The 18340-nt window shown below is 41.6% G+C and overlaps 2 protein-coding genes and 1 pseudogene across 3 annotated transcripts; all 3 read left to right on the forward strand.

The window, feature by feature from the left end:
* Positions 1-1425: 1425 nt before the first annotated feature.
* Positions 1426-2452, forward strand: LOC121696152 (annotated as a pseudogene).
* Positions 2453-6597: 4145 nt separating this feature from the next.
* Positions 6598-8981, forward strand: LOC121696223 (free fatty acid receptor 3-like). Of its 2 annotated transcripts, XR_006026252.1 has the most exons (3): positions 6598-7028; positions 7545-8849; positions 8925-8939. XR_006026252.1 is itself a non-coding variant. In XM_042077580.1 (2 exons), the coding sequence occupies exon 2, from the start codon at positions 7574-7576 to the stop codon at positions 8534-8536; it is 963 nt and encodes a 320-aa protein (XP_041933514.1). In that variant the 5' UTR covers positions 6598-7028; positions 7545-7573; the 3' UTR covers positions 8537-8981. The 2 variants fall into 2 exon arrangements, 1 of the variants encoding a protein (XP_041933514.1); XM_042077580.1 differs by having other exon boundaries at positions 7545-8981.
* Positions 8982-10697: 1716 nt separating this feature from the next.
* On the forward strand, positions 10698-16027 carry LOC121695763 (free fatty acid receptor 2-like). Its single transcript, XM_042076877.1, has 2 exons — positions 10698-10868; positions 14766-16027. Exon 2 carries the CDS (start codon positions 14815-14817, stop codon positions 15808-15810), a length of 996 nt encoding a protein of 331 aa, XP_041932811.1. The 5' UTR covers positions 10698-10868; positions 14766-14814; the 3' UTR covers positions 15811-16027.
* The last annotated feature ends 2313 nt before the right edge of the window (positions 16028-18340 follow it).

Raw genomic sequence — 18340 nt, forward strand, 5'->3', positions numbered from 1 at the left:
CCAAATGAGGAATATTTGCAAACAAGGGACAGAGCTGAGAAGCAATATTGGATGACCGCAGTCTTTTGGACCTCAGATGATACAGCAATAAAACCAGACCTGTTTCTGTATTGAAAATCATTATATGGGCTCAGGTACAGTAAACCTCTGATGACCATTGTCTATGAGCACAGTTTGATATTCAATTCACAAATGCTAGTGTAAAATTTATGTAACAGCCAATTGTATTTAGGTGACACAGAAATACCACCATCTTATTTTGGTACAGTGGAAAAATGCCCTGTGGTTAGACCAATTAAAATTTGAAATTATTTTTGGAAATCATTGTCTCATCTGGGCCTATCCAGGTATCCAACCTATCTAACCTGTTTTAGTGCTCAGTTCGAAACCCAACATCTATGATGGTGTGAAGGTGCATTAGTGCCTACAGCATGGGCATGGGCATGTTGCACATCTGGCAAGACACAATCAATTCTGAATGATGTATACAGGTTTTGAGCAACATATACAGACATCCAGGCAATGTCTTTATCAGGGAAGATCTTGACTATTTAAAAAAAAAATAATGCCAAAATGAATTCTGCACATATGTAAACAGTATTTCTCCATAGAGGAAGAGTCCAGGTGCTAAAATGGCCTGCCTGCAGTCCAGACCTGTCAAATTAGGTGCATCGTGGAATGAAAAACATGATTAAGAATACCCCAAACCCCATGTTGAGCAACTGAAATCCTATATTGTGCAGGAATGGGACAACATTTCATTCTCAAAACTCTAGCAACTGGTCTCTTCAGTTCCTACATTAACAGAAGAGGTGAAGCAGCACAGTGGTAAAGATGCTACCGTCCTAACTTTTCTTGAAACATGTTGCTGGCATCAAATTAAAAATGAACATATATTTTGCATGAAATAGTCAAAATGGTCATTTTCAACATTTGATGTGTTGTCTTTGTCCTTTTTGCAGCTAAATATGGGTTTACAAGATTTGTATACTATCACATGCTGTGTTGATTTGCATTTTACACAACTCCCAACTTTTTATTGTTTGTTAAAAAATTAAATTTGGAAAACTCAACTGCAACATGTCAGAGATAGTATATTGTTATGTTATACAGTTCAATCCACAAAACTCAGTGTAATTTACAAAACTACAAAAGTTCAGTCTGTTCAGACTGCAGACTGGTCTTAGGCTCTGACCTCATTAGATATGGGTTCCCCATCCTCACAAATCAATTGAACCCCTCATAACACACACACGCACACACACACGCACGCATACACACCCACAATAATACATTTGTATTATTAACAATCATTCTACTTGCCTTGATCAAGTCAGGCTTTTCAGCATTTTTCAAGATTTTAAACAGTACCATTGGCTTTTAGATTTACATCCAGAGGCTGTTGTGAACCCAAACACCACCACCATGACAGTAAGCCATCTCCTGCTGTCTGTTTACATCCTCACCTTCATACTGGGGTTCCCTGCCAACATCCTGGCATTCCGCACCTTCTGCATCAAGCTACGTCACGAGCCAACCCCCATGGACGTCCTCCTGCTTAACCTCTCAATCTCTGACCTCATCTTCCTCACCATCCTGCCCCTGAAGATGAAGGAGGCCGCAGACGACATGGAGTGGAACATGCCGTACGTCCTGTGCCCGGTCTCCAGCTTTATCTTCTTCTCCTGCATCTACACCAGCACGCTCTTCCTGACAGCGGTGGCTGTGGAGCGCTACCTGGCCGTGGCGTTCCCCTTTCAGTACTCGGTGTGGCGCAGGCCTCGCTACGCTGTGATAGCTGCCATCCTCTGCTGGCTGGTGACCGCTATCAACATGAGCATCACCTCCATTCTGCTGCCACACCCAGACAATGGAACCACTGACAACGCCAGCACTGAACCAGACAATGGAACCGCTGACAACGCCAGCACTGTCGCCCCTCAGGTGCCTCAACACAAGTGTAACGAGTACAAGCACAACCAGCAGGAGATTATACTTTTTTGGCGCTTTGAAATCTTCCTGGCGCTCTTCCTCGTCCCTTTCCTCATCTGCTGCTTCTGCTACATTAATTTAATCCGCATCCTGTCCCAGCTGCCCAGCATTACCCGTGAGCGTCGTCTGAGGGCCGTCGGACTGGCAGTGGTCACCCTCCTGGTGTTTACTCTCTGCTTTGCGCCCTACAACATCTCCCACGTGGTGGGCTACGCGCGCGGTAAGAGTGAAGGTTGGAGAGACCTGGCACTCATGTTCACTACGCTCAACGGTTGCTTGGACCCCATGATCTTCTACTTCACCTCCTCTACGGTACGTGAGGCCATAAGTTGCTGCCTGCCAGGCCTGATGAAGAAATTGCACATTCTCCGCTTCCCACAACCTCAGTCCTGCTCCCCCCATGGTTCCTGCTAGACGTGACATATACAAAGAGACCAACCCCCCCGCCCCAAATACCTGAATATTGACATTGCAAGTCGACTTGGAATTTTAGGACCCAACCCTTAATTAAAGGAGTACCGGAATGTTGGGAAATGAACGTTCTAAAGAATATCTGGGTTCATTGAATTCAACATAGAATTTTAGAACCTTCAATTGTTGCGGAACTTAGAATGTTCAAAAACCTACACCTTTAAGGGTTAAATTGTTCCTGGACAAAACAAATTTAGAATGATGAATGAAGTCCTGATGCATTAGACAGGCTAAAGTACCACTAGGAGCACTAATTTGACATTGTAGTGTGCATTATCAACAGGCTTTAACGGGATCCCCCAAAAGGGTTCCCCCTACAGCTGCTAAGTATTTGTATTTTACGCAACTGTTGTAAATACTTCTCATGACTGGCAACCTTCCTACTGGACACAGTATATGTGGGTTTGCAAACCGGCAAAGATTATCTCAACTGACAAGTATTACACGATTTCATACAAATTGTAGGCTATTGCACAATTGGCGTTAAGCAATTTGTGATACTCTGGGTCGGGAAAGAGTGAAGTTACAAGGCCGTATGGGGTAGGCAGGGCTGTAGCGGAGAATAAACGCATGTACTGTATATGCAGTTTATCCACCTCTTATTAGAGTTTATCCACCTCTCAAAAAAGTTTATTGCAACTTTTAACATTAAAAAATAACACTATTTTATCCACATTCACACATTTACACTCATCAACACTAGAAATCTTTTAATACCACTGGTATTGTTATAAACATTGGACAATAACCTCCACCATCATCAAACATGTTCTGAATGGATTTTTAAAAGAAAATCTGACACCGCATGGTGCAGTCCACCTGTGATCACAGAATTAATAGTTTACACTCTTAAAACGAATGTGTTGTCCCTATCTGGACACAGAGATGTGTTAAAAAACAAAGAGTGTACCCACCTCCCATCCACTACACCCCTGGGTACGACTGTGAAGTCTTGCCATTCTCACCACTACAGGTTACTTTACCATCAAAATGACTTCAGAGCTGGTGGGCAATTCCACGGAAAATGGACTTTTTGTCACATCCATAACGCCAGTGAAATGCCTTGGCATTTGTATGATGTAAATGATAACATTCCTTTTTTGTGCATTTTTTCTCATGTACATTCTTCACCCAAAAATAGCAAATCCTCAAATTTCATGTAATCATTCATCATACCATACCATCACATTTTATTGGCGTTATGGATGTTACAAAAAACTAATTTTCCATGGAATTGCCCTGTTATATTAAGGTAAAACGTGCATAGAATGCCATTAACCCTGTAGCAACTATGCTGACAGAATAAGCGGATGCCATTATTTGCTAATTCATTGCCTCAGTGCAGGGTGCAATCAAGCATTAATGGGTTGAGTTATTAGGTGTGCTTTTTAACACCTAGGAACATGACGGAGACAGACTTTAAATGTGATTTGGTCGTGTTTTTCCTAAAGCTTTGAAGGGATTAATTTACAGAGAACTACCTCATCTGTGCATGGATAGTGTTGCCCTACAGATATGGCTTTAAATTAGCAAAATGATTTTGCCTATGAAATTAGCTCTAGTTTATACATGACAGACTTGCCACAGCCTCTTTCTTATAAAACACATATAACATTTAACCTCAGACAACTTTTGGAAATAATAATCTTAATTCAACTAATCTAGTTCACTAAACTGAGAAGTCAATTTCCAATTGATTGCAATAATTGAATGTAGCAGTTACAAGTTAACATAAGGGCTTTAATGCTGTGTGCACATCTTGGATGTTGCTCATAATTTACAGAACAGCGAATGTACAACATTTAAAGATGAATGATTTGCAAATTGTAAATGCATTTGTAAATGTGTAAATGTGATACTTTATGAATCTGAACACTATTAAAACTATTCATCTGATGACTAAATGCTGAGTTACCTCTGTACTGAGTAGCTTACCTATGAATGTGTTTTTTTTTTATGGAAATCCTGTATTTATTCTCATTTTTTTCAATTTTGTACATTTAATTGGCGCATTAGAGCCCCCTATTGGTCATGATTACAGTTTTTCTCAGTTGCTTTGGTGCTTGGTTGCTTTTCTCACATCACTATTAACATTTGCACGGCAGTTAGTACATTTCTCAAAACAATTGCAAACTGCAAAACCTATAGTGGATAACCTGCAAAAGCACGTCACTTGCTCAAAATGGATAGTCCATTCCTCAAAAGCAAGTATTTATGTCAATGAAACTGCCAGTGTCATCAAAATGAGAAGTCTTGACACCATCGTTTATGAACAAGATAGTCAAATGGCTTTGTCATGTTTTCATTACGACAGTTTATGCTCTCAGTGTTTTCCCATGCAAAAAAAGGTCAGAACTCGGTGACACTACCTGAACATGCTCAAGACAGCACTATACACTACTTGTACATCCATTTGAAAACTACAGTAAAGTTACACATTGCTGTAGTTAGGGGAGTAAGTGAGTACAAGACACTGAATACGTACGTTTCACATTTGTACTGTATATGCTCTTTGCAATTCTACAGCATTGTGACAGAATTTGATAACTAGTTCAACAATTTTGTATGTAATGACTCAAGCAATGAAATGAAGACTATTAGTTTCATTGGGAAGTGGGAGACTATTCAGCATCCATAAGTATAGTTCATTTTGACTGACATGACATAAGCAAATGTTAATGTTATAAAACAGCAGAGAATTGTACGAAAGCAACTGATACATGTCCAAAAACATTTGTAATTTGTTCAGAGGAAGGAGAAATTGCTACTATGATGTGCACAAATGACTAAATGTTGTGGAGGTTGAACTATTAGTTATGAGAATTTTCATTCTGATCTGTGAAAAGCACCAAAGCGACTAAGAAAAACTGTAATTTAAGAAGCTTGAGTCTGATATGATACGTGACCAAATTGTTGAGAAATGCGTCAATAAAAGACTGTGTGATAAACAGGAAGAAGGGCTCACTCTGGTAAGAACGCTAACAGTAGCAAGAGTTTTTGAAGCTGCACAGGCTGAAGCTAAGGCACTGTCTGAAAGCAAACAGAGTGATAGTCACGTGAACTTCAATAGGAGAAGCCGTGCACTGCGCTATGCCTACAAAAAGAAAAGGAAAGGACATGGAACAGACACAGATAATGATGAAAGCGGTCCTACATGTCATAGATGCAGACTGTCTTCCCATAAAGCAGATGAATGTGGACCTAGAACAGCTAAATGCCTGTAGGCCTACTGCAAGACGATTGGTCATTATGCCAGAGTTTGTAGAAAAAAGAACAGCTCAACAGGAGAAAAAGAAAGCAGTAAAAGCAAAACTGACACAAAGCAAAGGAAATCAGAACAACCTGTTAGAGAAGTGAATGAGCAGACATCAGATGACTCAGATGAATCTGTTTATTCAATAAATCCTGAAGGCAAAGAGACAATCCAGATTAATGATCAAAAAGTGAAAATGATAATTGACTCAAGAAGTATCAGAAACTTCATAGGAGATGGTCTTTACAATAGACTGCTCAAAAGAAACACAAAGCTGAAACCAACAATGAAGACATACAGTAGACATCATCCTGTATTTTACTGTCCTTCCAGCAAAGACCTGCTTCAAAAAAAAACAAAACAATGCATGATAAAGGTGTTTTTTGTCCATATGGTTAAATTGCAGGTTATTACAGTTGCTTCAGTGACTGTAAATACAAAAGTTCTCTTAGGGAAGGCATAATTAAAAAATGTATCATATTATATAGGCCCTATATAAAATTTACCGAGTTTGTCTCTATAGAGTTGACAGATTTATTCATTTATTAGCCTACAGGTCTTACAGGTTTAAGCTCAGCATAGGCCTACTTGTTCATGTTAACTTTGAAGTGTGTTCTATGACTATAAAAAAGTTTAATGATAAAACTAATTATATTACATTGTTTTGGTTTCTCTCACTTGAAATGTAGGCTACCCCGAATTATAGAATGACCCATGATAGAACTCGACGGACAATGCGGTATCTAAATATCTATGATTCCGACGGCAAAGCACATTAACACTCGCAGTGGGAAAAACAATGCAATCACGACGGCGGTCCCTGATATTCCCAGATGGCATGAACGGACCATGACACGAGTGGGAGTGGGGATGGTAAAGGATTCGAGGTGGAGCTAGAATGAAATCAAACGACTTCCGAGCAGAGCCGCCTCTTTGGTTCGAGGCAAAGAACCACTTGCTTTCGCACTTCTTCAGAATTGAAATTGAAAAAACAAATCAGAACAAAACAAAAAACGAGTCGTTTTGGAAGGACTATTGCTCATTCGATTTTAAATCCTAATGTCATAGTAAGTTGTTTTTGTTATGTAAGGTAGCCTACGGCGTTAGGGTAGTAAGTTGATAGCACTGCCAAACCTATCTTCATTTGCTGACATAGTAATAACACCCATGCGTTAGCCGATCGCTAAATCTCGCTTAATTATTTGTAGAAATACTTTTGGACTCTTCTTTATATCGCTTAGCCTACAGGCTAAACAGCTGTAGCAGGTTAGGCTACTGGATGGTCTCTGGGTGACCAGGTCGACTGACTGTGGTAAGTAATGACGAGTATATGCTGTCTACTGTTTTGAAATGTTAAAGAATTTCGAGTGGTTTTAGAGAAGTCAGAGCTCCAGGGGCGCCACTAATGTTGGGCCCTATGAAAGACAATCATCTTGGGGTCCCCCCACATGCTAGGGGGGTCCAGGGGCAAGTCCACCCCCACCCCAACCCCAGAAGAGAATTTTGAAAAAAATAACCCCTTAAATAATTACTTATGGTGAATATTTGGAAACTAATTGATAAAATGAGATAAATATATTTCAAGCATATTGCAATACAGCCTAAAGAAAGGTTATAGCAAAGTAGCCTATACCAAAGACTGGACTAGAGAGGGGTGAAATATAAAGGCTATTATGATAATTTTGGCATCAATGAACCATGGATTTGTTTAGTTTAACTTACACAAACACAAAGTTATAACTTACACAAACACAAAGTTAGACTTTTGACTACATAATTTAGCCTACTTCATGAAAATATGTTCTCTTTACATATTCTATACATCCAGAAGCTGTTGTGAACCCAAACGGCTCTGCCATGATGGTGAGCTATCTACTGCTGTCTGTTTACATCTTCACCTTCATACTGGGGGTCCCTGCCAACATCTTCATCTTCCGCACCTTCTGCATCAAGCTACGTCACGAGCCGATCCCTATAGACGTCCTCCTGCTTATCCTCTCAATCTCTGACCTCATCTTCCTCACCATCCTGCCCCTGAAGATGAAGGAGGCCGCAGACGACATGGAGTGGAACATGCCGTATGTTCTGTGCCCAGTCTCCAACATCATCTTCTTCTCCGGCATCTACACAATCACATTGCTCCTGACAGCGGTGGCTGTGGAACGCTATGTTGCCATGACTTTCCCTTTTAAACACACAGCGTGGCACAGGCACCGCTACGTTGTGATACCAAGTGTCTTCTTTTGGCTGGTGTCCATTGCCAACATAAGCATAATTTACATTGTGCCCATCATGCACTCAGACAATGTGACCAGCACAGTCACTCCAGAGGTCCCCAGAAAACCCATGAAGTGCCATGATTACCGATACGAGCAGCATACGATGGTAAAAGCTGTGCACCTTGAACTCTTCCTGGTGCTCTTCCTCATCCCTCTCCTAATCTGTTGCTTCTGCTACATCAACTTCCTTCGCATTACGTTCCAGCTGCGCAAAGTTCCCCGTAAGCGTCGTCTGAGGGCCGTGGGCCTGGTGGTGGTCACTTTCCTACTGTTTGCCATCTGCTTTGCTCCATACAACATCTCCCACGTGGTGGGCTATGTGCACGGTAGGGGGGAAGGTTGGAGAGACGTGGTACTCATCTCCACCACGCTCACTGCATGCCTAGACCTCATGATCTTCTACTTCTCCCTCACGATGCGTCGGGCTGTCAGCTGCTGCTGGCATGGTCTTGTGGAGAAGCTACCTATCCAGCGCTGCCCCCGAGCTCAAGCTGCCCCCCCCCATAACTCCTGCAAGAACACATACCAAGACACATACTAGCTTAATCTCACTAACCCTAACACTTTAAGGTATTGTTAGTGATACTGGAGAAAGATTGTTGAACTTAACAAGCAAACAAATGGGCCCCTCCCTTACAGTGCTCTGTTTATGCATGTGCATTAACGCCAGTTTAGTTAGTTTGTGAGCGCCGATATGGCAGTTGTCTACATATATCCCACCCTTTCCGCGGCAAAACGTCGACGGGTCGACGGGTGTGCATTTCTTTGATGTAAGTGTTTATATAAAACATATGTGAACTGCATGTACCTTAGTGTAAGTATAGCACTGCCAGTGTGCCTGTATGTGTGTGTGTGTGCGCGCGTCAGCATGAGTGCCAGACTATATTTGTGTGTCTGGGTGCACTGCTAGTGTGCCTGTGTTTGCGTAGATGTGTGTGTGTGTGCAGTGTTTATGTCTGCATTTGTGTATATATGTGTATGTGTGTGTGTGTGTGTGTGTGTATATGTGTGTGTGTGCGTCTGAATGCATAGGTGTATATTATATATGTGTGCACTTTTCTGCTTTTTTGCACTTCTGGTTAGACGCAAACTGCATTTCGTTGTTTTTGTACTTGTACTTTTGTACAATGACTATAAAGTTGAATCTAATATAATCTAAAATGTGTGTGTGTGTGTGCTTCTGGATGCACATGTGTATGTGAGTGAGTGAGTGAGTGTGCGTGTGTGTGTGCATTTGTGTGAGTGTGTATTTGTGTGTCACTGTGTCTGTACAAACGTGTGTGCCTGTGACATTATGACTGTTAATAAAGGCAACAAAAATTGCCAAAACGTGAAAAGATATTTTGTGTATCATTTTCATTTGTTTACAGTAGATAGGTGTATTAGAGGCCTTAGTGGCCGTGATTAAAATCTCAAGATGGCCACTGTGAATGTGATCATCTTATGTGGTATGTGGTGTGATTTCATGATAAAAAAAAATGCACTGAATTTCAAAAAAGCTGTAAGCCTACTGAATATTCTCAGACAGAATATGAGCAATATTTACAATTACATACAATGTATATCAATACATATACGGAGCTCCTAAAGGGACGTGAAAAAAAAATATTGTTCACCAGAAACGTTCTGGTCCAAACACGAAGCTTAGAAAAACATTTTTGATTTGTTCCTCTGGGGAATCCGTATATATCAAAGCTGTACAATATTGAATATCTACAGATAATATGAGATATTTACAAATACATATACTAAACAGTACCCTCCAGAATTATTGGCACCTCTGCTAAAGATGACTAAAAACCGGTATAAAAATAATATGTTGGTGATTTATTGTAATCTCACGATGAAAAAAATGCCACCATGCCTCTGGAATATAAAATGGCTCCCACACATGACCAGGGGATGGTCCATTTGAATAAAACCACAAGCAGTAGAAATTCTTGGCACATTATCCAATAATTTCAAGAAATGACTCATTTGCTTACTCTTGTCAAACAGGCGGATGGGTTCATGAGGGCAGGGAGTCATAAAGGTTGACTCAGGTCTGTAGGTTTAGTCACACCCTCTCAGCAGTGTCAAAATGCTACTGACAACAAAGTCTGCTAGACAGCTAACTGAACAGTTAAGAGTTCTTTTTACGCAATGTCTTGCCAGCCACAACACATACCCGTCCACCCACCGACCCACCCACACCACATAACCCACACAAGGGAAATGATAAAGAGTAAACTCAAGTGAGTGATACTGGATATAGAATAGGGCTGTAAAATTAATTAATTTTCGAAATCACAATTTTAACAAAGGCTATTAGCTAATTAGATTATGCAATAATTACATATTTTCCCCAAACCATGTAGCCCAAAGATACAGAGGGTGAGCTGCAGTGACGAATATAACCAATCTTAAACTCTGATATGAGTTGCTATGAAATAACTAGTATTTAGTGCCAGGACTTTAACAGTAGCCTAATGAAATCTCTAACTTATTTTACTTCCAGGTTCTCCTTCCTCTTCTTGGAAACAGTGATTTCTCCGACTTTTCCTGTCGTAAAAACTGATATAATAACAACTAGAACTTTCCTGGTTCACATGACAGGACTTGACCTCCGTCACGACCATGACTCGATGTTCTCTAGCTCCTATGATTGCGACACTGTTCTGTGTGTACCTCATTCTGAGTTTCCTAGCGTTGCTGTGAAACGCTGTTTAGACAGAAAGACATCAAATTTCCTCTCCTGTCAGAAGAGTCAGGCATTGAGAGGCTCTATTTGCTGTGGGATGTAATTAACTATTAAGTCAGAGCCTGGTTTGTTGAACCTTCAGAAAGAAGGTTACCTTGGTGGGACAACAGCGAGAGGATGGAGGCATCTGAAGGTAGGTGATGATCAGCAGTGTTGTGGTTTACTTGCGTTTAGCCTCCACTACAGCCTTGGTGATGATAATGCCAGTTGGGAAGAGATAGAAGGTGGCATGGGGTGAGTGAAGGAGCAAAAGCTGACTGGACTCGGGGGCAGCCGTGGCCCACTGGTTAGCACTCTGGACTTGTAACCGGAGGGTTGCCGGTTCGAGCCCCGACCAGTGGGCCACGGCTGAAGTGCCGTTGAGCAAGTCACCTAACCCCTCACTGCTCCCTGAGCGCCGCTGTAGAAGGCAGCTCACTGCGCCAGGATTAGTGTGTGCTTCACCTCACTGTGTGTTCACTGTGTGCTGTTTGTGTTTCACTAATTCACCGATTGGGTTAAATGCAGAGACTAAATTTTTGATCACGGGATCAAAAAAGTATATATACATGATTTACATGATCACAAGATAGAAGATGATACAGCCTTGTATACAATTAGTTAATAGTAGTAGTTAAGCACTACCCAACTTGCACTGATCAGGATCACTGATCAACTTGCACTGAGAGGAAGGGTGGAGAGAGAAGGCAGTGCAATTCTCTGTAAACAGGCTTCACTTCACTGCAATCATCTCACCTCTGCATGCCCTTTCTCCGACAGATATTTAACCATTTAGCATACCATTTTTCAGTTTGTAAGAAGTTATTTTGCACAATAGTGAGTGATGGTATATTCTAACAATTAATGTCTTCGGGGGACATTTTTGAATACCGGGTAAGCATATTATGACTATGCCCTTGATAATGCTGCTTGAAGGTTTGTAAACCCTCAGACCAGATATGTAAAGTAACTAAGTAGAAATACTTAAGTACAGTACTTAAGTATGAATGGGGAGTATCTGTACTTTTACTTGAGTTTTTATTTTTCCTCCTACTTTTACTTTACTACATTTTTTAAATGAAATGTATACTTTTACTCCACTACATTTTCAGCATTAAAGCTGCAGTTGGCAAGTCTGACAGATTGACAGATAGATACAGTAGATAGATAGATAGATACTTTATTGATCCCTAGGGAAAATTCAAGGTCACAGTAGCATACAGACATACACACACACATTCACTAACAGCAGAAAAAGTAATTAAAAGTATCTAATATAAACAAAAAACACAACTAAGCAATAAGGACTGTAGAAGATAAAGAATATACTAAATATACTAAAATACAAATTATACTAAATAAAACTTAATCTAAATCAATTCTAAAAAACAGTATCCACATAGTGGGTGATTAATCAATCAGGTGCGCTTGCAATGACTGAAGCAGGGACTGAGCCTGTGGTTCTCTGTGCATAAGGTAAGGTGCTCTTTGTGAATGAGTGTCATGGTGATGGTGCAAATGAGTAAGTCAAACAGTGCAACGGTGCAAGAATAAAGTCTATATATCTATGTATAAATAACTATATTAAGAAAGGTATAAGTGTGGTCACAGTTCGGCTGTGGCATGGAGGGAGGGGTTGTGCATATGTGCTAATAAAGCACGCAAACAGTGAGGCAGAAGACAATGGTAAAGTGGCTAGTGGACAGACAGTTCAAGACATGGAGGTGGTGAAGAGGCAGACAGACTATGCAGAGAAGTCTATTTCTCCTCTTCCCTTAAGTGATGCATTGAACAGTTCAATGGCCCTGGGGATGAATGACTTCCTCAGTCTGTCTGTTGTGCAAGGCAGTGAGCGAAGTCTCCAGCTGATCAGGCTCTTCTGCTTAACAATAGTGCTGTAGTGTGGATGACACTCATTGTCCAAGATGTTGATCAGTTTGTTCAGGGTCCTTTTGTCAGATATTGAAGTGATGCACTCCAGTTCAGCTCCCACTACAGAGCCAGCTTTCCTTACCAGCCTGTCAAGTCGCCCCGCATCCTTCTTCTTTGTGCTTCCTCCCCAACATACCACTGCATAGAAGAGGACGCTGGCAACAACAGACTGGTAGAACATCCTGAGGAGCTTGCTGCACACATTGAAGGAGCACAGCCTCCTCAGGAAGTACAGCCTGCTCTGCCCTTTCTTGTAGAGTGCGTCAGTGTTGGCTGACCAGTCCAGTTTATTTTCCAAGTGGAGACCCAGGTACTTGTAGGTGCTTACCACCTCGAAAATTGACCCCATCAATGGAGACTGGTAGCAGAGTGGGCTTAGACCTGCGGAAATCCACCACCATCTCCTTGGTCTTTGAAGTGTTGAGTTGGAGATGATTGAGTTTGCACCATTGCACAAAGTCCTCCACCAGGCTCCTATACTCCTCCAGGGGACTTGAGCCAAAATTTTTAATGTTTACAACTCTCATGCCCCCCCCCCCCCCCCCACTACCACCGAGCAACCTCTCATCGAGTTTGTACATACCAGACTGCACCAGACTGTGATTGACAGTCAGATCTCACACAGCCCTGCTCTGATTGGACCAGAAGAGCTGGGAGCTGTGGATTTTTGCAAAACAAATAACAGGCTCTAGGTGGAGGTAGAAGTGCAGGATTTTTTCTAAAACCAGCTGATTTATGTTGTTCTGTTGGAGCATAGTGTCGGTTTCAGTGAATATCATCAAAAAAATCTTGCCTTGCAGCTTTAAGTACAAAGTAGGCTAAAATAATGTGCTAATGAAAACAAAAGCCACAGCTCACATTCAGCATGGTAGGTATTTGCTGACCTTATGTCACCATGGGACACAGCAATGAATGAAGACATAGTGACAGTTAAGACCTTGAAAAAAAAACATAGCACACCAAGGCCCAGGGACAGACTGGGACTAAAAAAAGACCCTGGACTTTCTTCCAAATAGGCCCACTACCATACACAGTACATGCACACACACACGTATCCCTTGCTGTCTCACATACTTTGTCATTCAAAAATAAAATAGGTGGTCACAATTTACAAAAATGCTAATTATTTGCTGCTGGAGAATTTGGGAAACATTAACCTGACATTTACTGAGAGTAGGGAAATATCTTATAGCCTAAACAAAGCAACACTGTCAGGCCTATGTTTTATAGTCTGTAGGAAAGTCAGGGGTAGCTCACTGCAAATAACCCCTTATAACATGTAAGTTATCTGGTTACATGTTGGGCTATATTCTTTATGGGGACTTTTCATTTGAAAAGGGGTATTGTGAGACGTATAGGCCTAGTGTATGTCTACTGATGCTTGATAGCAGAATCCAGAAAGGCTACAGCTCTCCTAAAGAAAGTTCATATAGCCTACGTTCATTTACTAAGCAGTTAAGGACCCGTATTGAGACCCAAGCTCTTACAGTTGTGTTTTGCCAATGTTTTATGAATACGTAGCCTACCACTTTGTTGAATAGAAGAAAATAAACGGCCTATAGATGTGCAGCACGCCTATTCGTAGCTCCTTTTAAACACATTTTTTCATATGCGAGCATCATGTGTAAACTGGATAAGGGGTAAGGTTTAAATCACACCAAAGGCAAGATAGGCTAGGCCTACGATAAATTATTCGAGTTTTTGAAGCGCAGGCTATGAGCAAGACTATGAGCAAACCACAGAGAGGGGCGAAATATAAAGGCTGCATCATTCCTAGTATCATTCATTGAAAACGCGATGGCGCAAATGTCTACTTTTTTGTATGACCATGAAAACTGGTAGATAGCTTTGATTAGGCCTGAGTGACGTATGTGGAAAGCTAGACAGACTTGGCCGATGAGGCATTGAGCCAGGCAGTCGGCGCTCTAGACTTTTCCTCTGGATTGTCAGTCCGCCCCTGCCAAGGCCCATGTTGTAAGGAGCTGAATTCTAACTGCTTGTTTGCAGTAATATCACTTTTGTTTAGACTTTGAAAGTGTGTTTATGGAATGTGATGTACTGTAGCTAAAATACAATAAAACAGTGTTTTGAGATTTTCAACAGTATCATTGTCTTTCAGATTCTCCAATTTACATCCAGAGGCTGTTGTGAACCCAAACACCACCACCATGACGGTAAGCCATCTCCTGCTGTGTGTCTACATCCTCACCTTCATACTGGGGTTCCCTGCCAACATCCTGGCCTTCTGCACCTTCTGCGTCAAGATGCGTCGCAAACCGACCCCCATGGACGTCCTCCTGTTAAACCTCACCATCTCCGACCTCATCTTCCTCACCTTCCTGCCCCTGAAGATTAAGGAGGCAGCAGACGATATGTGGTGGAACCTTCCTTCCGTCCTGTGCCCGGTCTCCAGCTTTTTCTTCTTCTCCTGCATCTACACCAGCACGCTCTTCCTGACAGCGGTGGCTGTGGAGCGCTACCTGGCCGTGGCGTTCCCCATCCAGTACAAGGTGTGGCGCAGGCCTCGCTACGCTGTGATAGCGAGCGTCCTCTTCTGGCTGGTGTCCGGCGTCAACCTGAGCATCACTTACCTTGTCCCCATCATGCATACGGACAATGGCACAAGCACAGTGGCGCCGGACGTCCAGAAACCCAGTAAATGTTACGAGAACTTTGAAAACGACCAGCTGTCGATTATAGTGCCTGTGCGTTTGGAGCTCTTCCTGGCGCTCTTCCTCGTCCCTTTCCTCATCTGCTGCTTCTGCTACATTAATTTAATCCGCATCCTGTCCCAGCTGCCCAGCATTACCCGTGAGCGTCGTCTGAGGGCCGTGGGACTGGCAGTGGTCACCCTCCTGGTGTTTACCGTCTGCTTTGCGCCCTACAACATCTCCCACGTGGTGGGCTATGCGCGCGGTAAGAGTGAACATTGGAGAGACCTGGCACTCATCTCTACCACGCTCAATGCTTGCTTGGACCCCATGATCTTCTACTTCTCCTCCTCTACGGTACGTAAGGCCATCAGTTGCTGCCTGCAAGGTCTGATGAAGAAACTGCACATCGTCCGCTGCCCACGAGCTCAGTGCTGCCCCCCCATGGCTGCTGCTAGACCTGACATACCTGACATATACATAGAGACAAACCCTCCCAACCCAAATACCTGAATATGGACAGCATTTACACTTTGACCACCCATGACACACACACACACACACACATGCACATGCATACACACACTGTTATCTGCTACTGTACACATAAGTTGTTGTTTTTGTTATAGGTTATTGTTTTTAGAAGGGACATTTTATACATAAGTTGTTGTATGATTACTAAAATGGGACTGTAAATAACTATGCATCTGAGAACTTTCACACATGCATGAGATCAAATAAAATCAAGCCTTTTTTTCGGTTCTGATGCATCGGAAAATCAGAAAGAGGATTTCAACTACATCTTCAACTTCAGCAACAGCCTCAATACAAGTCTTTTCACCTCAGATACTCAGAAAACTGAGATTTAACCTCAGAAACATAGTCTGCCTGATACACATAGACACACACTGCCCTATACCACTGTTATAGATAGACAATATCTTTTCTGACTGCACATTCATTACTTTGAACACAACTTGTGCCATCAACTGAAAACCGAAAGATAGAAATGATCACAAAAGGGCTCTCAAATGGAAAAGAGAAGGGAGCGACAACAGCATGCACAGAGACAACACTTGCAGTACTGAGGACAGCACAGCAGTGTCCAATCATCCAAGGGCTGCGGCTTCTAGAACAATCTCCGCTTGAAGGAAGAACGAGAACAGCTTGTATAATCCCTTTGTCACTTGGTTACAGTAAAGAGGAACAGCAAACACATGTTGTCTTAATTCCCACTAGGTGAGAGGCTAGACTAAAAAAATCTTATCATTTGGATACAGCTTTTAATGAAGTTCACCTCACACCCGTTGGCTGTGAATGGACCGTGGCTTCTTTCTGTTGACACCACAGCAGTAAGCTGTGTTTGAACTTCCTTATAGTCAAGGAAACAAGGAAATTCAATACAGCATGCATGAGTGAAATCTGTAAACTGAACATCTTGTTGTAAATGAATTATTGCCTGATAAAGGCCTTGGTTCTTATTATGTATGTGATTTACTGTAACAAGCTTCCTTGATATAGTGTCAACTGATAATGAACAAGGTCCAGGTGAAATTTTGAGGGAAAAAAACATGATTGAAGACCCATAATCAAATAACCATTATTCTAGGAATGTTATTTTCATACTATTTTATTTTTTTGATACATATGATACATAATATGATATTATTTTAGACCAAATCACACTATTTTATATTTATTATTCATTATTTTGTATTTTTGAGTTCAGTATTAGATAATTTTGAATATACAACGCTTGAAAGATTGTTGACTGTGATGTTTGTGATGTGTTTTCCGTTCTTTGTAACAGTGATAAGCAGTTTTGCAGTTTGAGAAGTGCACTTATTGGCACAAAAATGGCTCCTTTTATGCTTGGTAATAAACGCTTTTTGTTACTAGTACTGATAAATTAGTGGCCTCTGTGCTCTTTTGCACTGAGGTAAATGCCTTCCAATGCTCTCCCAGTAAGGAAACCTTTCATACATACACTTAACAATTCTTTAAAAATCCAATCAAACTACTGAGTGATTGGACTGTGAATATTCAATAATAATACATACAGGTTATCTTATTATTTGTTTTATTTTGTTTATTTACCACAATTATTATACTATATCTCTTGTTATTTCATTGTTACTGTAATCTCGGCTTCACTGAAAACAAGGACTACACGAGAATAAATAAAGGTTGAATGAATGAAATGAATGAATGGTAACACTTGACATGACACTGTCATGACTCATGACACATGAAACTTAACCCTAATCCCAACCCTAACCATAACTCTAAACCTAACCCTAATTCTAAACCCAACCCTAACTTGTTATGACAAAAAACGAAGCGTTCATTCAAATGTGAATCTTAACATTAAGTTTTGCCATTTTTGGTGAACTACACTGATCGATAGAGTGATAGTGAGAGAGAGATATCGAGAGAGTGCAGTGCCAGTGCTGCTCAGCCCAGAGACACACCCAATGGAGGGGGAGCTTTTCTCCAGAGCCCCGTCTCTTCCTGTACCCATATTAGGTATTACAGATTTAACCACCTTGCAGTCTAATCCCCTCACTCGCCCTTGAAGCACTCCTGAGGGTACCAGTTGTGTATATATACTCTTTTGATCCCATGAGGGAAATTTGGTCTCTGCATTTATCCCAATCCGTAAATTAGTGAAACACACTCAGCACACAGTGAACACACAGTGAGGTGGAGCACACACTAATCCCGATACAGTGAGCTGCCTGCTACAGCAGCGCTCGGGGAGGGGTTAGGTGCCTTGCTCAAAGGCACTTCAGCCGTTCCTACTGGTCGGGATTCGAACCGGCAACCCTCCAGTTACAAGTCCGAAGCGCTAACCAGTAGGCCACGGCTGCCCCTAAATATCAGATAATAATATCAGATAAGGCGGCAGATTCTTCCCGGTCCCATACTACACAACAGTGGTACCTTGTGGAGGACAGGACAATGGATTAGCTGTTCCTAGGTTGTTTTGAAGACTTTCAGCTTTACATTTGTTGAAATAAAACATATGCACCACGCAGAATGA

This window comes from Alosa sapidissima, chromosome 21 (genome assembly GCF_018492685.1).
Source record: "Alosa sapidissima isolate fAloSap1 chromosome 21, fAloSap1.pri, whole genome shotgun sequence".
Taxonomy (NCBI): domain Eukaryota; kingdom Metazoa; phylum Chordata; class Actinopteri; order Clupeiformes; family Clupeidae; genus Alosa; species Alosa sapidissima.

Excerpts from the sequence above, each read along its gene's own strand:
- LOC121696223 (XM_042077580.1), top strand. The coding sequence starts at position 7,574 with ATGATGGTGAGCTATCTACTGCTGTCTGTTTACATCTTCACCTTCATA.
- LOC121695763 (XM_042076877.1), top strand. The coding sequence starts at position 14,815 with ATGACGGTAAGCCATCTCCTGCTGTGTGTCTACATCCTCACCTTCATA.